The sequence below is a fragment of the Panthera leo genome, chromosome A1 (genome assembly GCF_018350215.1).
Source record: "Panthera leo isolate Ple1 chromosome A1, P.leo_Ple1_pat1.1, whole genome shotgun sequence".
Classification (NCBI taxonomy): Eukaryota; Metazoa; Chordata; class Mammalia; order Carnivora; family Felidae; genus Panthera; species Panthera leo.
The window spans coordinates 90,264,084-90,282,908 of record NC_056679.1 but is presented as its reverse complement, the minus strand read 5'-3'; the positions used below and the strand labels follow the sequence as shown (position 1 = coordinate 90,282,908).

The following is an 18,825-nucleotide window of genomic DNA, read 5'->3' as shown; positions in this document are numbered from 1 at the left end:
TTGAAAATGGGTGTGGAGACTGTCAGAAAGCAAATATGCTGATTCTTAAGACAGGTTTCTCTGTTACATACTTCCATTTCATTTCAGTAAACCTGCTGTTTAATATACCTTGTGCATTCATGCTGGTTTCTTCAAGAAAACTTCCATCCCGTTAAGATGTAATTACCCAGCTTTCTTTGCCCTAGGATTTGCAAACTTAAAAATGATATAGTTGCAGGGTGCCTGGGTGGCTCAGGTGGCTAAGCGTCCGACCCTTGATTTTGGCTCATGATCCCATGGTTCATGGGTTCGAGCCCCATATCGGCACTGGCAGGACGAAACCTGCTTGGGATTCTCTCTCTCCCTCTCTCTCTGTTCCTCCGTCACTTGTGTATTCTTTCCCTCTCTTAAAATAAATAAACTTAAAAAAAAAAAAAAACCACAATAATATAGTTGCTTTCTTCCAAATTTCTGGTCACTGCTTTACATCAAATGCAAAGGAAATTTTCCAGCCCTGGGCATAACATTCTCCTCAGCAGTGTCAGTGGTAGCTAACCACTTAACTTATAAGATAATGGACATTTCTTTGGCTCCCTTTCTCTCCCTGTCAGTCCTATTGGCTAGTCAGTCTTCTCAGCACCTTTTGCTGAAAAGACTATTCTTTTCACCCACTGAATTGTCTTGGCATCTTTGCAAACAATCAATTGATCTCACTTCTATTCCACTAATCTGTAGGTCTATGCCAGTACTACACTGTATTGTAGTTAGGTTTTGAAATCAGGAAATGTGATCCTTTTAATCTTGTTCTTTTTCAAGACTGTGTTGACTAGTCAGGGTCCACATGAATTTTGGAATCAGCTTGTCAATCTCTGCAAAAATCCCCCTGGTATTTTCTTAGGGTTATGTTGAACCTGTAGGTCATTTGGGGAGTATTGCCATATGAACAATATTAAGTCTTTGGATCCATGAATATGGGATGTCTTTCTACTTATTTAGATCTTTAATTTCTTGTGACAATGTTTTATAGTTTTCAATGCCAATACCATTTTAAATACTATTTTTTAAAAATTATTTTCTAATTGATTGTTCCTGGCATAGAGAAGCACAATTTACTTTTTTGTATGTGTATTGATCTTGTATCTACTGACCTAAGTTTACTTGAGTTAACAAAAGAAAATCATCCTGTTATAGGGAATAAGAAATTAAGCTTTACTGATGTTTCCTTATGGATTAACACTGGCTGCTTTTCTCAATCCATGTCCAGATGCTGTGTGTCTCCTATGGTACCGAAGGTGTCCTGAGTGGGATCCCACAAATGAAAACAGGATAGCCGTGACTCCCCTCACACGTGTGTTTGCTTTCACAGTATTGTCAAATAGCTGCATTATGTGGATTTACAGATGAGACCATCTACTTTTAAATAAATCATCCCTCATCAAATAACACAAATGCCTTAAAAAAAAAAAACAACTGCAAACTAAAGCCAATGGGCAGAACTGACATTTCTACTGGTGTACAAGCTTTTTTTAGCCACCCTGAAAGGGCAAAAAAAAAAAGAAAGAAAAAAAAAAAAGCCACCCCCCAAAAAACCCAAAAACACACACACCAAAAAACACCCCCCCCAAACTCCAAAACCCAACTAATCAGATTTGTAAGAGAAAGCCAAAAAGTTAGAAATTAACCTGAAGACTATTAGAAATACAGATTTATTACAGCGGGTGGCCTAATGAAGGCCAAGTGCTGGGCCTTAAGATAGTATGTCAAAGAACATCAAGAATGTGGTACAACATTCATAAGTATAAAACATATATTGGGGGTACCTGTATATACACAACCAAGAAAGTCTGTGCTCCCATACTATAGGGAACAGGTTAGTGCAGGTAATTGTGCACACAGGGAAGCCTGTTAGGAAGCCATAGTCTAGATGAGAAACTAGAATAGGTTACAGTTGATGTGGGGAGACATGGACACATTTTAGAGATGTTTAAGAATCCGGATCAACAAGAGTTGGTAAGTAATTAGGTATGGTGGCTGGGGGTCTAAAGAAGATGTCTGAGTTTCTGGCATAACACCGGGTAGAAGGTGGTGCTGTTGACTCAAACAGCAAACATTGGAGGAGGAACAGATTTTTGGAGAAAGGATGATGAATTGTCTTAGACAAACGGGGCCTGAAAGAAAACTGAGCAGGAGGTAATAATTCCCTTCCTAAGCACACCCAGTAAAATGCTACATGTGTAACCAGACTTGTAGGAGGTGTTTATGTCAGCAGTAATTGTAACAGCCACAAAGCAGGCAACCTGGTGTCCATCAACAGAATGGATAAACCATGATATATTCATGTACTGGGTCATTGACAAAACTGCTACATAGAGCAACATGAGTTCACCCCACAAATCAGTGATGTGAGCAAAAGAAACTAGTCACAAGAATATACAAAGAGAGGGGCACCTGGGTGGCTCAGTCGGTTAAATGTTCGACTTTGGCTCAGGTCATGATCTCGTGGTTTGTGGGTTCGAGCCCCGCACTGGGCTCTGTGCTGACAGCTCAGAGCCTGCAGCCTGCTTCAGATTCTGTCTCCAGTTCTCTCTGCCCCTCCTCTGCTACTGTTCTGTCTCTAAAATAAATAAACATTAAAAAACAATTTTTTTAAGAATACACAAAAATCGTACCATGATCTAGGTACACAAAGTTAAACAGGCATAATCTGTGGTGTTCAAAATCTGGGGAGGGAGGGAGGAGGTGAGTGACTGAAAGGGGGCTTCTGGGGAACTCTGTGAAGCTGGTTATACTCACTTTCTTGACGAGGTTTGGGGTTATATCAGTGTGTGCACTACGGTAATTCACCAAGCTGCAGACTTACGATTGCGTATTTTTCTGTGTGTGTTACAGCGAAAATGTTAATTCAAAAAAATCTGGTTATCTCACTCCTCAGGTTAAGACCCTTTAACAGAATTCTGACTCATGCTACAACATGGATGGACCTTGAGGACATCATGCTAAGTGAAACAAGTCAGTCGCAAAATGAAATACTGTATGGTTCCACTTCTTTGAGGTTCCTAGAGCAGTCGAATTCAGAGACAGAAAGTAGAAGGGTGGTTGCCAGGGACTGGTGGAGGGGGAAACAGGGAGTTACAGCACTGCAAAACAAAGAGTTCTGGAGATCTGGTTGTACAACAACGTGAATGCATGTAACTGTACACTTAAAAATGGTTAAGATGGTAACTTTTGTATTCTATGTGTTTTACCATAACTAAACATTAAACAAACCAGGAAACCCTTCAAAAGTTTTATTCTTCTTGAGATACGGTCAAAAATCCTAACACAGCCTAGTAAGTACTGACCCGCTTTTTCACCTCTACCGTGTACCACTCTCCCCCTTATCCTCCAAAATTTCTCCTTTCATTTCCTCCAGCACATTAAGGGTTTTTTTGTACCGTTTAGTCTTCATATAGGCTTCCCTGGCCTGGAATGGTCTTCCTTTCTCTGCCCATCTTAATATCTGCTCATGCTTTAGTCTCAGCATTAATATTTCTTCAGAGTATCCTAGACCAGGTCAGCTCTCTCGTTTATGCCCTCTTGACATCCTGGTACTTTCCCCAAGAATTACTAAATTTATTTAAGCCTTTATTTATTTGAGAGAGAGAGAGAGAGAGAGAGAGAGAGAGAGAGAATGAATATGAATATGAGTGGGGGAGGGGCAGAGAGAGGGAGTCATAGAATCTGAAGCAGGCTCCAGGCTCTGAGCTGTCAGCACAGAGCCTGACATGGGGCTCAATCCCATGAACTGTGAGATCATGACCTGAGCCAAAGCCAGATGCTTAACCGACTGAGCAACCCAGGCACCCCTCCCCAAGAATTATTAACAATTACTTGAGTTATTATCTGTTTAGTGTCTGTTTGCACCACCAGACAATATACACCAGACAATATATATGCAATATACAGGTGCTGACTTACCTTGCCTCCCCCACCAGACAGCATGCAGGAACTTCCTGTCCTGCCTGCCACACAGTAGGTACTTAATAATTATTTGCTGAATAAGTATGGAAGCAGCTGTCCCACCTGAGTTTAGGGTTTCTGATCGAGATGAATCGCAGTTTGGTGACACACAAATGAGAAAGAACATCACTGACGGTGGTCACTGAGGAATCACAGAACGATATTAGAAAGTAACCTGTGTAAATAGCACTCCAATGTTTACAAAGTGATGAAGATGCACTGTGCAAGTTATGGACGTGTTAGGAAACTGCTGACCCTTGGCAAAATTTCAGAAGTTATTATTAAAGGAATAACGTAGATACTGAGAAGAGAAAGCTGTAATAATAGGGTGCTGGCACAAGCTGGTTATGTATGGGAGGCAGAATGATGCTCCCCACCCCCCCGCATGTCCCCATCCTAATCCCTGGGACCTGTGAATTCGTTAGGTTACACAGCAAGAGGCAATTCAGGTTGCTCTTCAGCTGACTTTAGAATAAAGATTACCCTGGACTGTGAGGGTGGGCCTAAGGTAACCAGAGGGGTTTTAGGTGTGGAAGAGAGAGGCAGGAAGTCAAATAGAGAGCACTTTGCAGATGCTTCACTACAGGTTTTGAAGACAGAGGAAGGGCAAGAATGTAGGCAGCCTCCAGAAGCTGGGAAAGTGAAGAAAATGGATTCTTCCATAGAACCTCCGGAAGGAATGTAGGATTGCCAATGCCTTGATTGTAGCCCAGTGAGATCCATTTTGGGCTTTGCACTTCCAGAACTGTAAGACAATAAATCTGTGTTTTTTTAAGCCATCTAGTTTGTGGTAACTGGTTACAGTGGCAGTGGAAAACTAACACACTACGGCTAAGCCATGAAAGATTCACTTCTTTTCCTTCCTTGCCATAGCTCCTGACCTAGCAAATCAGGAAGAGAGTAAATAAGATGTCTTTGTTTTTTCTACCGAAACACTTGATTACATCATTTAAGATATCATAACACTAAAAAATATGTACCAAAGGCAAAGTCAATGAAGTGAATTAGAAAACTCTGTGGAGTGCCCACACCCCCAAAGTGCTGATTAATGGAACGATGCCATCTTGGAAGATTCTGAGCAACACACTACAAGGGTCTGTTCATTAACATTCTTCAATACTTTTATCAATAACTTAGAGCAGGGATTCTTAACTCTGGGATTATGGACCACCTGGGACTGCAAAAAGTATCTGAACCTTCTAAACCTTACTGAAAATTTTATTACTTACATAATTTTTTTTATTTTTTTTATTTATTTTTATTTTTTGGCAGAAAGCTCTATGGCCTTCATTAAAGTCTTAAAGGGGATCCATAAGTCCAGAAGGTTACGACCTGACTTAAATGAAGATACAGAAGGTATGCTCATCACATTCACTGGTGACACAAAGCTGCTGGAAAGAGTAAAGACTGCGGTGACAAATCAGGATTCCAAAAACATCTTGAAAGGTTGAATGAACAGGCTACATCCAGTGAAGATAAAATCACACAGCTTAGGGCAGCCTCTGGAAAAGACTCAGAAGGTTTAATCAACAGTAAGCTCAGTATGAGTCAGTAATTAGGGCTACCAAAATAACTTATATGACTCTCGGCAGGTGTCCAGCATGATGGAAAAAAAAACCACTTCTACTCTCTTCTGCTTTGGTGAAACCAAATGCATTACTGTGTTCATTTTTGGGTTTCTTCTGTATTCATTTCCTAAGCCTGCCATAACAAATGACCACAAACTTGGGTGACTTAAGACAACAGAAAATGTACTGTCCCACAGTTCTGGAGGCTGGAAGTTGAAATCAAGGTGTCTTGGTTCCTTCCGTAGGCTTCAAAAGGAAAACAGTCCCATGGCTCTCTCCTAGCTTCTGGGGCCCAGAAAGCCTTGGTGTTCCCTGGCTGTGGCAGTGTAACCCTGATCTCTGTTTCCCTCTATCTTCCTGTGGCTCTTTTCACTGTGTGCCTGAGTCCTCTCTTCTCCTTATAAGGACACCCACATTGGATTTAGGGCCCATCCTAAACTACTATGATCTTATCTTGATCCTCAACTACTTACATTTGTCAAGATCCTATTTCCAAATAAGGTCACACTCAGATTCCAGGTGGACATGAACTTTTATGGGACATTATTCAACCCACTGCATCCTTTAAGTGGAATACTGACAGACAAATACACTCTGAAGTTTACAATACCATATTCTTTTTTAATTTTTTTAACATTTATTTTTGAGAGACAGAGAGAGACAAAGCATGAGCAGGGGAGGGGCAGAGAGAGAGGGAGACACAGAATCCGAAGTAGGCTCCAGGCTCCAAGCTGTCAGCACAGAGCCTAATGCAGGGCTCCAACTCACAAACCGCGAGTTCATGACCTGAGCCGAAGTTGGACACTTAACTGACTGAGCCACCCAGGCACCCCTACGATACCATATTCTTAAGAGCAATCAAAAGAAACAGAGATATAAAACCAAAGGGTTAGAGGGCTTGAGTCAAACAAGGAAATTAACTATTGCCTACAAATATCTGAACCAAGTTTTTTCCCCATATGAAAAACTTTCTAACATTGCTTTCCAGAGATGAATGTGATAGATTTCTGTCATTCATTTGTTCAAGCTTAAGCTGTACAATCATCGGATAGGAATGCTGAGGCTTCGGGTGGGTGGCTGACTTGAGAATCACTGATGATCAAGCTATATAGCTTCAGGATGGTAAGCAGGGGTGAGATAAGTGGCTGGAGCCACTGGAGGAGACCACAGGAAGGGAGCTCAGATTTCCATTCTGAGGATAATGAGAAGACCGGAAGGGGGTTAAGCAAGGAGTGTTACGATTTCCTGTAGAAGCTTCAAGATTATCCTGGCTACTGTAGGGAGAAAAGACTGATGGAAGTTAAGAGAAAAGCAGAGACCAAGAAAGGGTAAGAGGGGAGAGCTGCCCATACTGAGAAGGCAGGAGTGAAAATGACAAGTCACACAGAAATATGTATATCCTGCAGGTAAACTGTGGAGGGAAGATCAGATGTGGAATGTGAGGAGAAGAAGCAAGGATGACCCTAAATGTGGACGGTGATGTCATTTGTTGAGATGGGGAGGATCAGGGAGCAGCGGTAGCAGGCTGGAAGGCAAAAAAAAAAATGTATCAAAGGCTCCATCTGAGGTTTCTAAATCTGGAGATGTCCTCGAGACATTTAGGTTGAAGATACCATGCAGACAGAGTTGAATGTGTGACTCTAGGCTCACAAGGGAAGACTAGGCTGAAAGTAGAGGAAGACACAACAGCAGGCATTGGAGAAAAAGAAAACTGTTGCCTTAGAGTTGTCCCACTTCTTTAGGAGTATTTTGGGGGTGTACCTGGCTACTGGCTCAGTCAGAAGAGCATGTGACGCTTGATCTTGGGGTCATAGGTTTGAGCCCCATGCTGGGTGCAGAGATTACTTAATAAACAAAAAACTTAAAAAAATATTTTTGTATTACTGAGCATAGTTAAGTGCCCATTTGTTTCTGCTTAAATGTTATGTTCTCAAACCCTGGTCAGCTGCGTTGTTCAGATTTTCTCCAGCCACATTCAACTGCATGGTGACAGGAAGCACAGAGACGGATGGTAGTGGTTCACCCTGGATTGACATTTTGCCAAGTGAGTGTGATACAGAACAGAGGAAAAAGGGATGATTAATGTGAAGAATCATGGACTCTACATCAAATAAGGAGAGAAGTGAGAAGCCCAGAGGGGGCTGAAAGAGCTTCCTCTATCCAAAATCAGCCAAAGGACAGGGTCATGCTATGCTGAATTCAATTAATGCTGAGGCCTTATCACAACTGACTGAGGAGGAAGGTAGTTGCCAGAAGAAAGGGAAACACTATGAGCCAACATAGTAGCTACTATCATAAATTAGTTTAGGGTCTACAGACTTAGATCTGTTTATAAAATAAAAGCAGTTAATTCAATGGTAGCGTTTCCTGATTTCATGGTCCATCAGTGGCTACTAAGCAGGAACTCTCTGGAGACAGTGCTTAGTTTCTAAAGAACCCTGTATTTTATAGCAAGTCACTATAGTTGGAGAAGACCTCAGATGCTGGGAAAGCAGGGAGCTTCTGCAGAAAAGAGAAAGGGGTGGGCACAGAATTCATTTGCAGTGTGGATGGGTGAATGAGTGGGAAGCTTACTGTACACACACAGAAAAGACAAACTCACCCAATGGCTTACAGTGAAGTATACCTGTCCCATTCACTCCATTGTCCTAGGTCCCCCAAAGCAACCCTGTTTTTAGTTCTTCTAGTGGTCACCTTCTACGGTTCCACAAAGGCTCATCGCCATTGTTTCCTGGTTTGTCAATGTAAGACATTATCTGAGGATTTATGAGGCTACAAATCAAGATTCTGCTCATTTAGGCTTCTCCATTTTCCCTCTTCCCTGATTTCATTGTTTCATTATTTTCCTCTGTGGTTCAACCTTCCCAGTGTCTGCAACTACAGCCGTCCTCCTGAATGCTCACCCAGTGAGATGAAGTCACTGGCCCTTACCAGCTCCTGACATGCCTTTTCTCTCTTCCATTTCTCTACCTTTGTCATCTATTTATAGTTACAGATGCTTAAGGTCGAAATGTTTGCTTTCTCTTTCTTCTGCAACCAATAGGGCCTTCCACACTTTAACTACAGATTGATCTTAAACACTGAAAACCAACAAAACCACTAAAGCACTAATACCATCATTATAAAAATGTTACAGAATGGCCTGTGTTTGGATTCCACTTCCCTTTCTAGGATCTGCTAACTGCTCACAACTGTGTCACATTTTAGTTGTTTCACAATTGGACCAACTGTCCCTGGTCTTGGAGTTCCTCTTCTCTTACTAGGGAAAAACATGTCCTTTTAATTTTATGTCTAGTATCTTCCAGTTTCCTACTCTGACCATGGCTTGGAATTCACTGTATTTTTTTTTTTTTTTTGAAGCTTTGGGAATAAACAAACACCCAACCTGTACACACTTACTTGTTCCCTTCGGGAAGTATGACTTTTCCCCTATGAAGGTTGTGTACTGAAAATTAACCATTTCAAAAAAAAAAAAAAAAAAAAAGAGAGAGAGAGAGAAAACAAAAAATGTCTCCCAATGATCCAATCAATAGAACACAATCATTTTTATTTTTGCACATTACTCTGAGTCTTAATCCACTGTAAACAAATTTAACACAGTCACAGTTCAATCACTATATGTTTATTTTTGTAGGATATACCTTGCTTTCACAATCCCCTTTAATGGCTGTGTAACTTTCCACTGAGTGGATGTATCATAATTTATTAAACCCACTCGGGAAGCAGTACAAAAAAGTGGTTAAAGTATGGATGCTGCAGTCAGACAGACCTCCAACACATCCCAGCTCTGCTGAATCCCAACGGCTATACAGCTGGTAGGTTACCTCTCCTGCTTTCATTCACCCAACACTAATAACCAGTCCCACCCTACTATGTTCCAGGTGCCACGCTAAGCACTGTGTACACACGGGTAGACACAGCAACAGCATCCCCGCCCTCATAAACAAACAAACCAGATATATAATTTCCAATCGTATAGAGGGCTCTCAAGAAAAAAGACACTAAGTGAGAGACTGGAGAAGCCTGAATTCACATCCACAAAATGAGGACACGGTACCACCTAGGGCTGTTATTAAATGACAGTCCATGTATAGTACAGTACTTGGCACCCTTCTCAGCCCACAATACGTGAAACAATATGTGTTAAGTACCTCACTGCCTGGGGTAAACCAAGAGCACCAAAGCAGGAAACACTCTCTCAGTGTGTCCTTCTTTCCTTCATCAACAGAAATCCTACACTTTCTCAAGTCTGAGTTCATGGCTAGATATCTGATGTGGGTCTTTTCTATATCCATTTCCCTCCTCAGCATGTTATTTTCTTTTACCTCCTTAAACAAGCTATCTCTACAATAGCTGTTTTAACACCCTAATCTGCAACTCTAGCATTTGTTCCATTTCTGGGCCTGTTGCTACTGCCTATTTTTGCCTGGTTATGGGTCATAGTTTCCTGTTTCTTAGCATGCCCAGTAATTTCTGACTGGATGTTGGTCTTAGATTTTATGTTTTTGGGATCCAGATGTCACTGCATCCCTTTCAATATTGTTGAGCTTTGTTCTGGACCAGTTACTTGGAATCAGTCTGATCCTTTTCAAGTTTGCTCCTAAGCTTTGTTAAGTGGAGTCCAGAACAGACTTTCATTTAGGGCTGATTTGGCCTCGCGTGCATTAGGCAGTCTCCCTACACTGATCAGTAAGAGTATGAACTATTCCAAGCCCTGTGGGAACTCCAAGAATTCCCCCTGCTAATTTCTGACAGTTCTTCATAAAATGTGCAGATCAGTACTCTGGCCAAAGACCCGTGGGGACCCCTCACAGCTCTCCAGAGTTCATTCCCTGCGCGACTCCCTCCTCTCCCTCCTCTCTCGTATTTTACCTCCTTGCATACTCAAGTCTGTTCAAACTGCCTTGGCCTCCTAGAGCTCTGAACTCTGTTTTGGCAACACCAGGTTCCCTCTGGATTCCCCTTCCTTGCACTGCAACATGGCAACTCTCCAGGCCGTAAGTAAGCTGGGGCAGTCATACAGCTCCACTGTTTATTTCCTTTCTCTCAGGGATCACTGTCCTGTACTCTTTGTTGACCTATTTCTAAAACTGCTGTTTCATAACTTTGTCATGTTTTCTAGTCATTTAAGGTGGGGAAGTGAACTGGTCCCTTTTACTCAATTATGGTTAGAAACAGAACTAACCAAGCTTGACTTCAAATTTCCACATTTTCAATGAAACTCTTCTAGACTACAAGTCCAAGTCATTTTCCACTCTTCTGGTCTTCATGCCATTCACGACGCAGCACACTAACAGAGGCCCTACAGTATACTCTGTCCATCAAGCCCCCCCGCCACTCCCACCCCTGCCCCCAACACCTTCCTACAAAGCCTGCCATCAGTTTCACTACCAGACTCAACACCGCTAGACTGAATGCAATCACAGATTCCAGTGGCTTGCTAGTGCCAGGCACAGTCCTAGGTGCTGGACTGAAACAAGGAAGACATTGTCCCTAACTGCCAGGAGCTCACAGTTTGTGGCAATGTAGAAATCAAACTCTCAGCCATAAATTCATAACACAGTTTTCAACGGGGAAAAACTAAGGTAGAAATGAACTTTTAGCACAAAGATCATCAAACATTTTCTTAAAGCTCCAGAGAGTAAGTAGCCTAGGCTTGCAGGCCACATAGACTCCTCTGTCACAACCACTCAGTTCAAAAGCAGCCAAAGACATGTGAACAAACGGCTATAGCTGTATTCCATAACTGTGTAAAGTAACAGGTGGCTGGTCCCCCGGGTGTAGTCTGCAGACCCCTGCTTTAGAACAACATCCACCAAAACAGCCTGCACCATCTTCTACAATGGTATGTTCTGTTTGTGCCATCCAGACAAGGCCCTCCTAGGCGGGCAGTGCATACAGCGCCTTCTGCACAAACTATAGCACTTGTACAACTCAAGCACAGAGTAGGTACTTACTGTTTTTTTTTTTTTTTTTTTTTTTTTACTTATGCTGCTTTGCATTTGAAGAGCTCCCTTTGTTTTACTTAAAACTGCTTCCAACAGTAAACGAAGCTGCATTTGCAACAATTCATAGAAAATAATAAATGTCTAGTGCATAATATAAGGATGATAAAACAAGCAAATGTTGATGGTCCTGAAAAACAGTTTCATTTTGCAAGTAAGTCAAGACTACCATATACTTAAATACTCAAAAGAATCTTCTCTGGGGACTACCCATTCATCCCACAGATGGCCTAAAACACTACTAGACTTCTCTCTTGAAAAATATCTAAAGAGAGAGTTCACAAGCACATAAAAAAGAATGGCCTCAAAAGAACTTTCAATTGTGGTCAAAATTCAAGTCTATCTAGAAAAGACAAAGATTTGATACACTGCACATCTTTTTAAAATTGATCAATCAAAAAGATCTTACAAAATAAATCTTACAAAATAAATGCTAAGTGTTTCAATTTGTTTTCACTGCTGCACAATATGTGTGTGCATATATGTACACCAACGGATAAACATATGGTGATGTGACTGGTTTGAAAAGACGACCACTCTCTTTAATAGGTATATTCTGGCAGGTTTGTTCAAAAAGATCTGTCCTTGGGTGCCTGGACGACTCTGTCAGTTGAGTGTCTGACTTGATTTCGGCTCAGGTCAAAATCCCAGGATTGTGGGATGGAGGGAGCCCTGCATTGGGCTCTGTGCTGAGAGCATGGAGCCAGCTCGGGATAGTCTCAGTTTTTCTCTCTTTCTCTGCCTCTGCCCCTCCCCTGCTCATGCACATTCTCTAAAAATAAAAAAATAAGATTTGTCCTACCACTTTATAGTCACACTTCAATCAAGGTGGAGGAAACTTAGAAGTCATTTAATCTAACCTTCCTTCAAATGAAGGATTTTTCTTTTATAACTTTCAAACAGTGCTCTGTGGTTTGTCCATCTTTTTTTTTTTTTTTTTTTTTTAACGTTTATTTATTTTTGAGACAGAGAGAGACAGAGCATGAACAGGGGAGGAGCAGAGAGAGAGGGAGACACAGAATCCGAAACAGGCTCCAGGCTCTGAGCTGTCAGCACAGAGCCCGACACAGGGCTCGAACTCACGGACCGTGAGATCATGACCCGAGCCGAAGTCGGACGCTTAACCGACGAAGCCACCCAGGCACCCCGGTTTGTCCATCTTTTAAAAATCACATTCAGAATCAAACATAAACGAGAGGTGTACCTGGCCTCATGAAGCAGGACCAGTGCTGCCCAGGAACCAGACACCCAAATTCAAGACGACTAGAGAGGGTCTGTCCTGCAACAGGCAGCTAAGCTTTATCTCCCTTCAACTCCTTTTAATGCAGGTGATTTTTTTTTACACCCCAATTCGGGGCTATGTATTTTTTCCTATTCACTTTTTTTCTTAGTCTCAACCCACCATTCCACACACTGAGATCCTAGGGATTCAGCACGTCAAATAGATCATTTAAATATGCCATGTCTTTACCAAAATCACTGGCACAGCAATCAAAGATATTCACAATGTGAAGAACAGCAGAAGGAAAAACTGAAGGCAGCAAATATGAACACAACCCTTATGGGAAGCTTTGCCATTAAGAGAAATAGAGGATGGGATGGAAGCAGAAGAGTATTTGGTGGGAAGGTCAAATGTGTTTTTAAAAAATATTCAAATATTTATATGCCAATGGATCATCCAAAAGTGAAGGAAAAATACAGTGTGTGAAACCATTTTCTCAATTGTAAAATTCAATATAAATATATTGTATATATCTCCTTTATCTGCTTGCTTAGTTATTTATGTTAAAATCTGGTTTTTAGAACCTCCAGCTCCTTTTGAATTCTCTTTCCTTTCAGAGTCCCTGTTCCCAGGATCATACCTACTATTTCTCTGAATATTTTGAAATCTCTATATCTAGTAGTCCTTGCCTTTGCCATTATGAATTCTAACATTACATGATGGCTTTCATCCAAGGTCTTATTTCCACATCAATATCCTTTACTCTTTATCAGAATTTAAAAAACCATGTTCAGGTTTAATGGATTCATCCAAAAGAACTACTTTCTTAAACCTAAAAACCTAAGTTTTGCTTTTTTTTTTTTTTTTTTGTATCCATACGGTTAGCAAGATGCCCCCCTTCCCCCTTCCCCACAAAAGTTGATCATTTGGTAAAACTGTTAAGGCTGTAATATCCAATCCTCAAAATTTCTATGCAAAGCAAAAAGTGGCTGATACCAGATTCTTCCCACCAGCACATATGCATATACAATGACATCATCAACACTGGTCCTTCTCCTGCCCAACCCCCACTCCAGGCTCAGACAAAAAGTTAGTGTGCACAAACACAGAGCACATTTACAATGTCTGCTCCCCAGTAGGTACTAGCTAGTTTACATTTGTTTCTAGTTCTAAGCTCACCCTTTGAGTAAGCAACTCTAATCTGCAAATAAATACAAGATATGTTCCTTCAAAGGCCCATTCCTAAAAATGAATTATCAGTAAACATATGAAATCTGTTAACACCAAACAAATGAATCTCCATTCTATTCAATCTGCATTCTATTTAGTGACAAAGAATACGTTTTCAAAATACAACACTTATTGTTTTATAAAGTTTAACACTTTCTAAAAATGTACTTTTAAAACACCAAAGAATCTAAAGAAAAAGCTGTCTATTTGCCCTTTAAAGGTGTAGAATAAATAAATTTCATCCAGTTATTCATACATGTCTAATTGATAGTAGCACTACAAAATAAGAAAGGTTTCTAATATTTCACAAACCAAGTCAGAGATTTAAAATGAGTCATCATGTTAAGCTCTAGGAAAATGTGAAATTATTTTGTCTTTATATTCATTACTACCAAACACTTATCCTAAAAAATGCACCTTTGTTAATTTCACATCTAGGGGTGCCTGGTTGGCTTAGTTGGTAGATTATGCAACTCTTGATCCCAGGGTTGTGAGTTCAAGCTCCACACTGGGTGTAGAGCCTGCTCAAAAAAAAAAAAAAAGAAAGATAAAGAAAAAAAAATTTTCACATCTATTGCGCCCAGCTACTTCTGCCAGGAATTCCGTCTCGTAACATTTTTTGCTTTGTAATTTGAACATTTCTTTGTTTACTGTCAACACACAGGAAGTCCTCAATAAACACGCTAAGATTCTCTTCAATTCAAAATTATAAGAGCATAAAAGGTCATAAGAACTGTAATATTTTTTATTAAAATATAAAATTTTGAAATTCACTAAATCAAGAATAGCCACTTTTTTTTAACTGAGGTATAACAGATGTAACGCAAGTAATCGTTAACAGACTTATACCACCATTGTTGTTTTTAAGATACATTCCCAAGTTCCTGCTGCAAAAGTAGGAAAATGTCCTGGATTTCACGATTTACAGGTATACGGATGTATAAAGGCCCTAACTAGCACTTCAGGAAGAAGAGGAATTTTCATCTGTTTTGTTCACTGCTGTTGCCCCACCACCTCTCCAGTGGTACACAGGATTTCAATTAGTTATTTGCTGAACTGAAAGCACCTATGTGTGCAGACCCCTCAGTAGGAAGTCAGACCCAAACCACCTGTAGGACCTCACCACTCACACCATGAGAAAACATGCAGCAATCTCATGTTGTGCAAATAGAAAATGAGCTCCTAGAGAATGGAGAATAGGGAGAGAAGACAGACACTGAAGGCAACCGACCCCAGACTCAGCGTTCACACACTGCCCTGACGTGTTCACATTGAGGGGTGTCTAAAACCTCACCAATTTAGACATTCATTCAGGTTGACAAGTCTCGTTTTAAGAATGCAGGGACCATTCATACCTGTCAACAATCTTACGAGGTAAATATGTCATCATTCCATTTTGTGGAGGACACTGAGGTTATGTGGCCAATTTACTTTCCCAGGGTTACGCAATGCTCTCCTGGTGTCACATAGCATATGCACAGCACAACTCAGAACATTTACTTGTACAGTGATGCTACCTCCCCAGGGATAAGGAAACAGGACTAACCTTCCTCTACACATCAGTTGCGTGTTAGTTCCCAATACTCTTCTGTTCAAACACCTACAACAAGAGTTCTCAAAGACGGGGCTTTTGTTTGGGGATGACAAGCAAGCAACAAGTAGTTTTACAACATGGGACCCTTTGGAGGCAAGAATCTAAAGTGAATATCGTGGATTTGGGGTGCCCGAGGGAACCAAGCCCTAAAGACAAACCAAGTATTTCAAAACCCTGCACGGGGCCAACTCTTGCTCCAGAACAGCTTGCCTCTCTCTTCCTCTTCCTCCCCTTCCACGTGACCCTCACGGTTCTCCGCACCAGAAAATAGGCTACCATTGTTAGTGCCATAGTTTGGCAACATTATGTGATCCAACTACAGTGACTGGCACAGAACAGGCACACAAATATTTACTAAATGAACCAAAGACCAAAGTTGTTTCTGCCCGCAAGCTGGGACCCTAACTGCCATTTTTAACAAAATGGAGATGAGAATGCACTTTAAGCACCTGACCGTTGGTGTAAATATGAACTTTTACAAGGCACTTCTAAATTGGGGGCAAACTAGAGTGAAAGACCCACGTGATTCTTTTTCCTCAGTACACAGATAGCTTAGCACTTTAGCACACACAGATCTCAGAAGAGGCATGATGTTTTAATATTTTAGAGTATAAAAACAAACATCATTACCTTATTTAGACTGCCTTGTTTAGGTCATCTTAACATGAATAGCAGCTTAAAAAAAAAAAATCCACTCTCAGCATTCTCAGGATGAGTGTGGGGGTGGAGAAGATAGCAGACATTTTCCAAAAAGTTCGCAGTGGGCAAAAGAAACAAAAAACAAAACCCCCCAAAAAATATCAAAAGGAAAAAAAGGTTCCTTTAAAACATGACCAGTAATTTATACAAATATACGTTTTGTATACAAATAACTAAACGGAGCCAGTGTTTATAGGAAAGCATGAGCATACGCCAAATGGCTTCAAAGACAATTCTTGAAAATTTTATCTATTTCCCCTTCGGTCAGCACCCATGCCCTGAAAACTTGGCTACTAGTTCCAATTGGTATCAGATTCTTCATAATGTGAGATTTTCAGGCGTCAAATTACAGTAAAACTACTGGGGCAGAACAGGAGCCAAAAGCAACAGGGAAGATGCCCATTTTCCTCTACCAACCTCCTCCCACTTGCCACTTAAGAAAAACGGCACGTTTTTACGTTAGAAAAGGGCCTTCATCCTTCGAGATCTAATTCAGCGTTAAGTCTGGGATTTCGGGAACAAACCTGCCGATTCCAAAATGCAGGTTAAGACCTCCTCCACCATGAATTAGTTTTGCGCTCTTCCACCACCTCCTTTGTCTGAACTGTCCCTGCAAACTCGCAGACCCATGCCCTCCTGTAAACAAGCTACCTAAACGAAAAGGAACGTTTTCTAAGTCTTTCTAAGAGAAGAGGAACCCCCCACCCCCACCCCCCACCCCCCAAAAAAGCGTCTGGAGCCTCATTCCCACCCGTGGGCAGGCCGGGCTGCACACGACGGAAACCTGGACCCCGGGGCCGCCGGCCGAGCGGAGCGGAGCTGCGAGTCCGGCCGGGGTGGGTGGGGGCGCTGAGCCCGCCGCCCCCGCGCCCCGGCTCCCGGGGGCCGCCGCCCGCCCCCGCGCCGGCTCCTTCTCTCCGCGCCCCGGCACTCACCTCCGTGGATGGGCAGCGGCGCCAGCACCTGGCCGCGGACCTCGGCCTTGGGCGAGTCGAGCCCGTAGCGCCCGCGGTCGATGCGGAACGTGAGAGGGGCGCCGCGGCCGGGCTCCTGCACCGTCACGTTGATGAGCGCCGTGTAGTACTCCTGGCTCGCGTTGTCCGCCCGCGCCGGCCACAGGCTGCAGGTCAGCAAAGCGAGCGCGGCGAGCCGGGCCGGGCCCGCCCGCGCCGCGCCGCTCATCGTCCCTCCGGCCGCCGCCGCCGCCGCCGCTCGCGGACCGGGCTCCAGGGCCGGCGCGGAGAGGCGGGGCGGGCGCGGCCGGCGGTGCGACGGGAGCGCGCGCGCGCGGCCTGCGCGGGGCCGGGCACGAGCACGGTCCTCTTCGGCGCCGCGGCCCCGCCGCTCGCCGCCTTCACGTCTGCGGCCCGCCCGCGGGGACGCGCCCATGGGGCCCCTGGGCGAGGACGGCGGGTCAGGCAGCTCGCGGTGGTCTCCTCGGGGCCCCCTGAGGGCCGTGGGGACGGGCCCACTCCATCCCACGGGTCTGGTCCCGCCGACTCGGGGGCGCCTCGCTTGGCAGCGGCGGGGTTTGGGAGGCGGCTCCAAGAGGATGCGCCTGAAGCAGGGTCTGTGAAACACAAAGTCCCGCTAGCCCGGCTGCCGCCTCCGGCGCGCTCGCCGCCGCTCTGCCCAGGCCCCTCCCGGGGGGGCCGAGCGGCAACGCGCAGGCCTGGGGCTCAGCCCCGCCCCCGCGCGCTTGCGTGCGATGCCCTGCTCGCTCCCGCCCGCCTGCACGAGGGCCGGAGCTTGCACAGCCATGTCCGTTAGTCCCGGCGTGATGGGCACAGGGTGCGGAGCCTGGGAGCTTTATAAAGGCCTGTGGAAAAGTTTGCGACGAGAATGCAAAAAGAAAAACAGTTAAAACTTTACAATTAATTTTAAAAGTTAAATGTCTGTGAAGAGTTAAGATTTCAGCTGGTCAACAACCAGTCACATGTAATTGACACCAAGGAACGCAGGGGAGGGGATGTGCCTCTGTAATGGGACGCGGGGGGCCGCAACACCCAGAACTGTAAGAACACCTGTGGGGTTGAGAAGGCTGTCTACAGGAGATGAAACCTCCAGATTTTCTGGATAAAGAGGAGATTGTAGTGAGACCTGCCCAGCCCACAACACACACACACATCTTGTCAGCTGTGTACCCTTCTAAAGCATAAACGACAGAGTGGGATGGGTCTTGAGTCAGGTGTGGCTGAATCCAGTAGCTTATAGAATGTTAGGCAGTGTACTCATTATTGCTCCCTGATGAGGAGGAAGGATAACATCTTTTTTTTCTAATTTAAATTTTCGTTAACATACAGTGCAATATTGGTTTCAGGAGTAGACTTCAGTGATTTATCGCTTACATACAATACTCAGTGTTCAGGTGCCCTCAATACCCATAGCGCATCTAGCCCATCCCCCACCCACCTCCTCTGTCAACCCTCAATTTGTTCTCTATCATTAAGAGTCTCTTGTGGTTTGTTTCCCTCTCCTCTCTTTTCCCCATGCTCATCTGTTGTGTTTCTTAAATTCCACATATGAGTG

At 43.3% G+C, this 18,825-nt stretch overlaps 1 protein-coding gene across 3 annotated transcripts in view; it reads right to left on the bottom strand.

Annotated features, from left to right (window-relative positions):
• RNF130 (ring finger protein 130) overlaps positions 1-17,507 on the bottom strand; it is a 135,538-nt gene extending 118,031 nt beyond the window's left edge. For all 3 annotated transcript variants that reach the window (XM_042932470.1, XM_042932478.1, XM_042932461.1), the window contains exon 1: positions 17,232-17,507. In XM_042932470.1, coding sequence (XP_042788404.1) covers positions 17,232-17,478 — 247 coding nt within the window. In that variant the 5' untranslated portion in view covers positions 17,479-17,507. The remainder of the gene's footprint in view (positions 1-17,231) is intronic.
• Positions 17,508-18,825: the final 1,318 nt, after the last annotated feature.